Here is an 11,310-nt window from a genome sequence, read left to right on the forward strand (position 1 = left end):
TGGAGTGGTCTCAACATCATATCCGTCAACAACTGCCCTGGAAAAACTGGGACATCCCAGCTTGTCCCAAATTGGTGGCCAATTTGGGTGCCTTGCTTTTGCGTGACTTCGGGCTGAGATAATGCCACGAAAGAGTGCTTTTTCCAGGTGTGCGATCTTGCATCGGTCATGTGATTTGTGTGGGATTTTGGACCCAGGAGGTGGTGCCTTGGAAATTGAGGCCGTGTCATGTTGGCGGGTACGCAGTAGTCTCAAAGATGCTATATCTTTATTTTAAACCTGTTAATCTTTATTTATTTATATTTAATGCTGTATTGTTTTTAACGCTCAATATATATATCTGAAGGAGCGTCTCCACCCCCATTGTTCTACCTGGACACTGAGGTCCAGCACTGAGGGCCTTCTGGCGGTTCCCTCACTGCGAGAAGCCAAGTTACAGGGAACCAGGCAGAGGGCCTTCTCGGTAGTGGCGCCCTCCCTGTGGAACACCCTCCCACCAGATGTCAAAGAGAAAAACAACTACCAGACTTTTAGATGACATCTGAAGGCAGCCCTGTTTAGGGAAGCTTTTAATGTTTGATGTATTACAGTATTTTAATATATTTTTTGAAGCCACCCAGAGTTGCTGGGGAAGCCCAGCCAGATGAGCAGGGTATAAGTAATAAATTATTATTGTTGTTGTTGTTGTTGTTGTTGTTGTTATATTATTATTATTATTATTATTATTATTATTATTATTATTATTGGGATCCGCCCAGAGTGGCTGGGGAAACTCAGCCAAATGGGCGGGCTATAAATAATAAATAATAATAATAATATCTGGGGCTGCCAGTGTTGTATCTGCGCAGGGGCGGAGGAAGGGGTGGGGGGTGGGTGTGGACCGCCCTGCGTGTCACCACTGAGGGGGGTGACAAAATGCCAGGGGGCACTCACCGCGGGGCCTGCAGTGCGCCCAAGTCATGCATCTCTCCTGCCCAAATGGTTTGCCCGCTCCCTTCCTCCCCCCCCCCCCCGGTTTAGGACGGCTGAGTGGGAGGAGGCAGGCAGACTCCAGAGGCCCCACAGTGCACCCTTCCCCTATGGATGCCTCGCCCTGCCCCTGGGTGCGCTGCCACAGGTGCCCGAGCATCTTTCTCCGCCGCTGTATCTGTGGACATCATGGTGCCCTTGAGGGCTTCCCTTGGTGGCCTCAACGCCTTGGGGCATCCCAGCACCCCAGTCCCTGCCCTTCTTTTGTCACAAGGTGGTGAGAAAGCCACCCCCTTTGAGCTGAACAACAGCAGCACTTTCTCACTTTGGCTGTGTTTGCTTTGAGGCTCCATCTGCACTGCACATTTAAATTGGCGCCATACCCCTTTAACACTTATGGCTTTGCGCAAAGAATTCTGGGAATTGTAGTCCGCTGAGAGTTCTTAGGAGACTCCTGTTTCTCCCCCACAGAGCTATAATTTTCTGAGTGATTAAACAGCCAGCGCCTCTTCACAAGGGACTCTGGGAACTGTAGTTCTCTGAGGGGAATAGGGGTCTCCTAACAACTCCCAGCCCCTGTTTACAGTGGTATGGTACCACTTTTAATATATTGTGCAGATGGGGCCTAAATGGTGTTGATGTGACCATCCTTTCAAAATTCCAAATGTGGCCATGAATCCAAAAAAGTCTGGCAAACCCTGTCCTATATTGTAGTAGAGAGGAAACGGTAGGCTTTTGCCTGCTCCTGTCTGTTTCTTTAAAATCATCTATGCTTTATGTTGATGGCTAATAGCAGCTTTAAAACAAAGACAAACAGCTGTGGTTTTGTTCTTTGTATTGCTTTAGAAAGGCTGCCACCTGGTGAGAGAAGTGAGGATTATCACAGAGTTCCCCATGTGTGGTTTGCTAAGAAACAATTTCTGGGTTTCTTTGGTAAGACACACCACATACTGAGAGCTCCATCTTTACCACTGACAGGAGCACTGATAAGATACCTTATGTTGAATCTGACTATTGGTTCCCCAAGCTCAGGTTTGTCTACACCTGGGATGATGAACCTCAGGCCTTGGGGCCAAATGCGGCCCCCAGGTCTCTCATTCTGGCCCCTGGAACTCTCCCCAGGCTACACCCCCTTTCAGCTCTGCTTTGCATCCACCTTGAGTGTTATGACCTGTCTGGAGTGGGTCCTTGGACTCTGATGATGCTTCTGGCTTGCCTTGATGGAATTGGTTTCATGTATACGATGTTTTCAACTGCTTTTATTTGTGTATAATGGTTTTTAATTATGCAACTTTTTTTAACACTTTTACATATGACTGCTTTGTGTATGTTGCTTCATTGCAAATCACTTCAGGATGTCTCGTGGGAAGAGGTTCATAAAGGCAGTAAATAATATTAATTAATGATGTATGGAAGTGAGAGCTGGACCATAAAGAAGGCTGATAACCGAAGAATTGATGCTTTTGAATTATGGTGTTGGAGGAGACTCTTGAGAGTCCCATGGACTGCAAGAAGATCAAACCTATCCATTCTTAAGGAAATCAGCCCTGAGTGCTCACTGGAAGGACAGATCCTGAAGCTGAGGCTCCAGTACTTTGGCCACCTCCTGAGAAGAGAAGACTCCCTGGAAAAGACCCTGATGCTGGGAAAGATGGAGGGCACAAGGAGAAGGGGAGGACAGAGGACGAGATGGTTGGACAGTGTTCTTGAAGCTACCAGCATGAGTTTGATCCAACTGCGGGAGGCAGTGGAAGACAGGAGTGCCTGGTGTGCTCTGGTCCATGGGGTCACGAAGAGTCGGACATGACTAAACAACAACAACAAATAATATTAATATTAATGCTTCCAAAGAACCAGTGTGGAAGAACAATTTGGCAACCTTTTTTGTACCATCAATCTCACTCTCTTGCCTACTTTCAGCAGTTCTTACTCCTTGCGCCCTCCCTTTCTTTAGGCCAGCTTGGCGCCCTCCAGATTTTTTTGTACAATAACTGTACTGGCTAAGGCTGATGGGAGTTGTCCCAAACATCTGGAGGGCACTAGGTTGGCAAAGGCTGCTCTAGGGTCTTCTACAACAATAACGGCTGCTGGATGCCCCTTTTTCCTGGTCATGCAATGCAAGCCCCTGTTTGTGTATTCGGATTTGGGAACCTCGTGCAAAGCCTGTTATATAAATTCCCTTTCCATTGCCTCCTTTTCAGATAGAGCAAGTGAGCCAGTTGCTAGTCTTTGTAGAAGCTGCAGTAGAGTATCATAAGCAGTCTACAGAGATTCTAGAGGATCTGCAGAGCAAGCTACAAAACAGGTAAGAATTACTCCAGGTTACCTCTGGTTCATCTTAAAACCAGGAGTGGGGAGCCTTTTGTCCTCTGTATATTGTTGGACTACAACTCCCATCAGTCTTGACAGGGATGGAAGGGACAGTCCATTTCAGTTCTATTGATTCCTCCTTTTTCCCATCTTCAATCCAGTTCTTCACATTTCTGCAGCAATTTGAGATATTTAATCCTCATGAAAATTCCTCAGCATTTTCTTGCCACTTCCTCCTAATCAACACATTTATGTATGCCGCATTGACTAATGTACACATTTTCCCGAGCCATTTCTCCTAACTGCATTTTTGTATGTTAGATTTACTAATATATTCATTTTTATGCAGACTTTCCCTAATACAGTCGTACTTTGGTTGTCACACGCCTTGGTACTCAGACGTTCTGGCTCCTGAACGCCGCAAACCCGAAGTGAGTGTTCTGGTTTGCGAATGTTTTTTGGAAGCCAAATGTCTGACATGACTTCCGCTGCTTCCGATTGAGTACAGGAAGCTCCTGCAGCCAATCGGAAGCCGCGCCTTGGTTTCTGAACCATTCTAGGAGATGAACAGACTCCCAGAATGGATTAAGTTCGACAACCAAGGTACCACTGTGTATGCATTCTTGTGAGCATTTTGGTAGGTGAACTGCATCTTAAATTCAGGTAATAGAGATTTTCAAAGGGTGGCGGTGCTTCAGTTCCCATATTGTTTCAGAAAGTGCAAATCTGATAAATTTGGCTTTGGATGTGAACTAAATTGAATCCACCCCCCATCCCTAGTCTTGACTACTAGACCTGCTTATTGGGGCAGATGGGAGGTATATTCATCAACATCTGGCGAGCCAAAGATTCCCCACCCCTACTTTAAACACTGCCAGCTGTGGCTCTCTGCATCTTCCAGGGTCATAGAGTTTTGACCCTTGACTTCTCTGTTTGCAGGATAAACATAGCGTCAAGTCGTCCAAGACGTGAATTCAAGCCAAAGCCGGTGATAAGGACACCTCTTGAAATAAGCAACGGTCAGCAGCACAATGGGATTTCACTCAGTCCATCGATAAAAACCACAGGTGAGCATGCATTTGTGAAACTGACAACCCTCAAAACTAAGTTCGGAGCTCTTCATGTGTAGCAGATGAAAACTCGCTAAATGAATATATCCTTCCCCTGACTTCATTCTGGGCTAAGGTATAAATTGCCTTCATTCCCGTTTCTAATGACCTACATAGACAGTCTGCCTGCAGTAACATTTATCTACTAAATTTGCTCCTTGACCCCTTCCTGAAAATATGCTCCACATTATCACTTAGAAACCAAAATGCTCTGGTTGTAGAGGCAGACCCACACAATACAGTGGTACCTCAGGTTACATACGCTTCAGGTTACAGACTCTGCCAACCCAGAAATAGTACCTCGTGTTAAGAACTTTGCTTCAGGATGAGAACAGAAATCGTGCTCCGGTGGCGCGGCAGCAGCAGGAGGCCCCATTAGCTAAAGTGGTGCTTCAGGTTAAGAATAGTTTCAGGTTAAGAACGGACCTCTGGAACGAATTAAGTACTTAACTCGAGGTACCACTGTACATTTAAAGCAAATCCAACACACATGACTCCCCCACCCCACCAGAGAACCCTGGGAACTGTAGTTTCTCCATCAAGGGGCCTCATTTCCCAGCACCCTTCACAAACTACAGTTCCCTGGATTCTTTGGGTGAGTCAACTTCTTTAAATATGCATTGGATGTGTTTAAAATGTATGGTGTGGGTGTGCCCTAAGTTTCCTCCTTGCATTAAAGATCAGTTCTCTCTCCCCACCCACCGTGGGCTCCATTCGTCCAACCATTGTGCACCAATGGGGGAAGAGCTGTAACTCAGTGTTAAGGCACCTGTCTCAAATAGCAAAGGTCCTTGGTTCAATCCCTGTCATCTCCAGATACGTAAGAGCAGAAGAGGATGAGGCCAGTGGCCCATGTAGTCCAGCAGCCTGTTCATACAGTGGCCAACAACACGTCTCTGGCAGGATTCAAGCACAAGAGCTCTCTCCCCTCCTGTGTTTTCCAGCTACTGCTATTCAGAGGCATTGGTGCCTCTAACTGTGGAGGCAGATTGTAGCTTTGATGGCTAGTAGTCACTAGTAGTCAGACGCGGGTGGCGCTGTGGGTTAAATCCTCAGCGCCTAGGACTTGCCGATCGTCAGGTCGGCGGTTCGAATCCCTGCGGCGGGGTGCGCTCCCGTCGTTCGGTCCCAGCGCCTGCCAACCTAGCAGTTCGAAAGCACCTTCGGGTGCAAGTAGTTAAATAGGGACCGCTTACCAGCGGGAAGGTAAACGGCGTTCCGTGTGCTGCGCTGGCTCACCAGATGCAGCGTGTCATGCTGGCCACGTGACCCGGAAGTGTCTGCGGACAGCGCTGGCTCCCGGCCTATAGAGTGAGATGAGCGCACAACCCTAGAGTCTGGCAAGACTGGCCCGTACGGGCAGGGGTACCTTTACCTTTACCTTAGTCACCGTCAGTCCTCTACAATTGTGTTATTATCATCATCATCATCAGATCCCAGGGTGGTGTACAACATTAAAAACACGTTACAGTGGTACCTCTGGTTAAGTACTTAATTTGTTCCGGAGATCTGTTCTTAACCTGAAACTGTTCTTAACCCGAAGCACCACTTTAGCTAATGGGGCCTCCTGCTGCCGCTGCACCGCCGGAGCACGATTTCTGTTCCCATCCTGAAGCAAAGTTCTTAACCTGAAGCACTATTTCTGGGTTAGCGGAGTCTGTAACCTGAAGCGTATGTAACCTGAAGCATATGTAACCTGAGGTACCACAGTACAGAATACCTAGTGCTATTTTTCTAGAAAAAGAGGTGCCGGAACTCGCCATGAACGCCTTGTTCTCTTATACAGTCAAACCTCGGTTCTCAACCGGTTCCATTTTCGAACGTTTCGGCTCCCGAATGCCAAAAACCTGGAAGTAAATGCTCCGGTTTTGGAACATTTTTCGGAGCTCGAACGTCCGACACGGCTTCCGCTTGAGTGCAAGAAGCTCTTGCAACCAGTCAGAAGCCGCGCCTCGGTTGTCAAACGTTTCAAAAGTCAAATGGTCTTCCGGAACCGATTCCGTTCAACAACGGAGGTTTGGCTGTAATGGCAACGGCGCCCACCTGAGAGGTGCCGGAACTAAGTTCCAGCTTGAAAGAAAGCCTTGAGAACATCGATAAAGACATAATAAAAAGCATACTGACACAACAGTCTTCGCACACTTTCACAGGCCATTAATAGCCATAGGCCTGGGTAATAAGGAATGTTTTTCCCTGGTGCCTAAAGACGTGTGTCAGGGAACTGCCATCGGCTCAGAAGTGAGAGATAGAAGAGCAGTTGTGTTACAGGGAGCCCCTGAAAATCTTGCGGAGCAGTTCCTCTTCCGGCGAGGAGGAAAGCCCCACCTCCAGTGGAGAGAAGGTGCAAGGACCAGAGGATGCTAGTAGGAGCCTTAACACAGCGCCTGATCCAGCCAGAGAGGAGGGAAGCATGCCTTTGCCGTCGCCCATCATGCGCAGTAATCTGGGGCGCAGGGAGGGGCGGAAAAGGCTGGGGGTGATGAAGCTTTCAAGTTGGGGGAGGTACAAAAACAGACCACTCCCAGATTCTGCTAGCGATTGAGCCAGGCATGAACTTATCACGCTCTTCACTGTAAATAGTTTGCACCAAAATAAAGCCTTTAAATGACAGGTCGGAGTCCTGCCTGGTTACTCTCGAGCAACCGCAACAGCACCTGACAACGTGTAATGATGGTGGTAGGCAAGCCTCTCTGGGGAGAACATGTCCCAGAAAATACACATTCTCTTTTTCTTCTTTGGATTTGATATCCCACTTTATCACTACCCTAAGGAGTCTCAAAGCGGCTAACATTCTCCTTTCCCTTCCTCCCCCACAACAAACACTGTGAGGTGAGTGGGGCTGAGAGACTTCAGAGAAGTGTGACTGGCCCAAGGTCACCCAGCAGCTGCATATGGAGGAGCGGGGAAGCGAACCCGGTTCACCAGATTACGAGTCTATCGCTCTTAACTACACCACACTGGGTCTCTTGTGGCCACCCTCCGAACCTCTCTGGGATGGAGGACATAGAGAAGGGCCTCAGATGACATGCAGAGGATCTGGGTCGGTTCATATGGGGAGAGGTGATCCTTAAGGTATTGGGAGAGACTCCTGCCTGAAATCTAGCTGCCAGTTGGAGTTGACAGTACTGAGTCAATTGAACTGATGGGTCTGATTTGGTATAAATCAGCTTCCTATATTGACTTGCTGGCGCTGTGGGTAAAACCTCAGTGCCTAGGACTTGCCGATCGTATGGTCGGCGGTTCGAATCCCCGCGACGGGGTGAGCTCCCGTCGTTCGGTCCCAGCTCCTGCCCACCTAGCAGTTTGAAAGCACCCCTAAGTGCAAGTAGATAAATAGGTACCGCTTTATAGCGGGAAGGTAAACGGTGTTTCCGTGTGCTGCGCTGGTGCTGGCTCGCCAGAGCAGCTTCGTCACGCTGGCCACGTGACCCGGAAGTGTCTCTGGACAGTGCTGGCCCCCAGCCTCTTAAGCGAGATGAGCACGCAACCCCAGAGTCGGACACGACTGGCCCGTATGGGCAGGGGTACCTTTACCTTTACCTATGAACATAGGAAGTAGCCTTCTGCTGAGTCGGCATAATAATACTACAACAATGGGTTAATTTTGTTTTAACTGGTCATGAATAATCTTGGGCAAAACCTACAGAACGTCAGGTTAAAAATCTTTCGTGTGACTCTGGGCAGGTTCTTCTTCACATATGGACCAGCCTTGCTGCCAAGCTTTATATGACTTTGAGCCAGAAAACGAAGGTGAGCTTGGATTTAAGGAAGGTGACGTCATCACGCTGACCAATCAGATCGATGAGAACTGGTTCGAAGGCATGTTGAATGGCGAATCGGGCTTCTTCCCCATCAATTACGTGGAGGTTGTGGTGCCGTTGCCTCAGTGAGCTTGCCATCCTCACGTCAGAAATGCATTTCCGTGAGTGAAAACAAGTCTTTCCCTCCAAAGTGGCTTTTCATTTGTGTGGCATTCTACGAAAGCCTTGTTCTTTTGACCAACTTACTGACTTTTTTGTATGTGTCTTTTAAAAAAAAGTATTTATTTTGTATTCATGTAGTTTGTACATATATATATATATCGTATAAAAAAACCCCTCCCCTTTTGTTAAATAAACACACACAGATTTCCCTGACCTAATTCCTTGCTTTGTGCCTTGAAGATCTGTACGTTTACTGATAGATCAACTGTTGCTTCCCAAGTGCATTTACTTCCTCGCATGATGTCCGAAACTTCCCTCTACCTGCAGTGAATTTACTCGTGGGCACAATTTTTGAAGCTGCTGTAAGAGCTAGTTCTCAGTGAGCTACCTTTGTTACGTTCAACTTAACTGTGAAAAGCTAATACCTGTTGTGCGCTGTACCCGAACAAAAAAGTCAAGTCAATGTCACAGCTAAATTGATTCTCCATTGAGCAAATGTAATAAACACTGTTGTGGGAAATGCGCATTTACTGTGTCTTGGAACTTGTGGCGTTCTGGTTCTAGTTGCCAATAATTTCTGAGGTCTATAATCCACATGTAACTGTACTTCAGTTTCCTAGGAGGGTACCGATGCTGTTAGGAAAAAGTTAAAACATACCGTATTTTTTGCTCTATAGGACGCACCTTGTTTTAGAGGGGGAGAACAAGAAAAAAATAATTCTCCCCCTCTGCTCAGCGCACCTTCAGCGAAGCGGCAGGAGAAACGGAGCCCCTTCCATTTCTCCTCCCGCTTGGCTGAAGGGGCGCTGTGCAGCTCTCCCCCTCTGCTGAAGCCAGGAGAGTCTTGCTCTCCAGGCTTCAGCGAAAGCAACACAAAGCCTCCGGAGAGCGGAGGGAGCGCTCCCTCTGCACTTCGGAGGCTTCACGTTGCTTTCGCTGAAGCCAAGGAGCCTGCATTCGCTCCATAGGGCGCACACACATTTCCCCTTAATTTTTAGAGGGGGGAAAGTGTGTCTTATAGAGTGAAAAATACGGTATTTTATGTGGGTTTTTACTTCAACTCACTTTCTTTATGAAAAAGTGCTGGAAGAATAATATCCACTACTTCACTGTAGTTAATAAGGAAACTTCTTAGGGGAACTTACACTGAAATTAAATACATTGCAGGAACAGTGAGAACAGGTGGCTTTTGTGGTTATGTAAACTCAGCTCCTGTTTCATTGTATATTATATTCATAATTGTCATCTACTAGTTGAGTTGGATGCTATTTCCTATTTCAGCATATCAAGTTAAATTCATAGCTTTTATACCTACAACCCTCAGTCTTTTTGTGGTATAGCCCAATATTGAATATCTGCTAACGGATTGAGGTTGAATCCTGACAAGACAGAAGTACTGTTCTTGGGGGACAGGGGGTGGGCTGGTGTGGGGGATTCCCTGGTCCTGAATGGGGTAACTGTGCCCCTGAAGGACCAGGTGCGCAGCCTGGGAGTCATTCTGGACTCACAGCTGTCCATGGAGACGCAGGTTAATTCTGTGTCCAAGGCAGCTGTCAACCAGCTCCACCTGGTACACAGGCTGAGACCCTACCTGCCTGCAGACTGTCTTGCCAGAGTGGCGCATGCTCTAGTTATCTCCCGCTTGGACTACTGCAATGTGCTCTCCGTGGGACTACCTTTGAAAGTGACTCGGAAACTGCAGTTAATCCAGAATGCAGCAGCTAGACTGGTGACTGGGAGTGGCCGCCGAGACCATATAACACCGGTCCTGAAAGATCTTCGTTGGCTCCCAGTACGTTTCCGAGCACAATTCAAAATGTTGGCGAAAACCTTTAAAGCCCTAGACGACCTCGGCCCAGTATACCTTAAGGAGTGTCTCCACCCTCATCTTTCAGCCTGGACACTGAGGTCCAGCTTTGAGGGCCTTCTGGTGGTGAGAAGTGAGGTTACAAGGAACCAGGCAGAGGGCCTTCTCAGTAATGGCACCCACCCTGTGGAATGCCCTCCCATCAGATGTCAAGGAAGTAAACAACTATCTGACTTTTAGAAGACATCTGAAGGCAGCCCTGTTTAGGGAAGTTTTTATGTTTGATGTTTTATTGTATTTTTGATATTTTGTTGGGAGCCGCCCAGAGTGGCTGGGGAAACCCAGCCAGATGGGCGGGGTGTAAATAATAAATTATTATTATTAATAATCTGCTCAGTCATTTTGCAGGGGCGGTTAGGTGTATATATAGATTTACCTCTTAGAATATTGTACTGGTTTCCACAATGTTCCTTGAGCTTTTGCTTCCCCTTCTCTTCATTCCAACCCCCACCCCCAGGGTTAGGGATGGAGTCTAACAATCTGCTGGGCTATAGCTATTCCCCTTGATTTGGCATTATTGCTGAAAGGGAATCCCAATTGACCTCAATGGTGCCCCAGCTGTGACCTTTTCTGAACACACGCAGCCTTGCACCAGTTGTTCATGCTCTACTAATCTCTCCCCCCCCCCCCAAATTTGCTATATTTATAATAAAACAAGCAAAAGGCAGGTCAGAGAAGAGTTATTCTGTGTGTTTATATCTTGCATATAATAAAAAGGTGAGGCTGTCGTCATACAGCAGTTTGCAGCCAAGCAAACACAGTGTGGGAACAGCCAAATGATGGTGATGTTATGTTCCGAGAACTGTTGCTGCAGTGCTGGAGGGAAGAGAGGTGAGAGACTGAGGCAGGTGGCCCAGATGAGCCATTGAGAAATAACTCTAAAGGGAAGACAGTGGATTTAGTTAATTGAGAGAAGCGGTTGGTGGAGGGGGAGGGGGGTACGCAGGGAAGATATGCTGGTGCGTGTGGGTGTAGGTAGCACCCCTGTTCGTTTACATAAGATGCCCTTTTGTTGTTGTTGTTTAGTCGTTTAGTCGTGTCCGACTCTTCGTGACCCCATGGACCAGAGAACGCCAGGCACCTCTGTCCTCCACTGCCTCCCGCAGTTTGGTCAAACTCATGCTGGTAACAC

General features: G+C 47.5%; 1 protein-coding gene across 1 annotated transcript in view; it reads left to right on the forward strand.

Moving 5' to 3' along the window:
• Window positions 1–8,831, forward strand: part of SH3GL3 (SH3 domain containing GRB2 like 3, endophilin A3) — a 47,296-nt gene extending 38,465 nt beyond the window's left edge. The window contains exons 7-9 of the mRNA XM_083712820.1: window positions 3,171–3,274; window positions 4,219–4,346; window positions 8,073–8,831. Of these exons, the coding sequence (XP_083568946.1) occupies window positions 3,171–3,274; window positions 4,219–4,346; window positions 8,073–8,278 (438 nt within the window). The 3' untranslated portion in view covers window positions 8,279–8,831. The remainder of the gene's footprint in view (window positions 1–3,170; window positions 3,275–4,218; window positions 4,347–8,072) is intronic.
• Window positions 8,832–11,310: the final 2,479 nt, after the last annotated feature.

The sequence above is a fragment of the Podarcis gaigeae genome, assembly GCF_964106915.1.
Source record: "Podarcis gaigeae genome assembly, chromosome: 14".
NCBI classification, from domain to species: Eukaryota; Metazoa; Chordata; class Lepidosauria; order Squamata; family Lacertidae; genus Podarcis; species Podarcis gaigeae.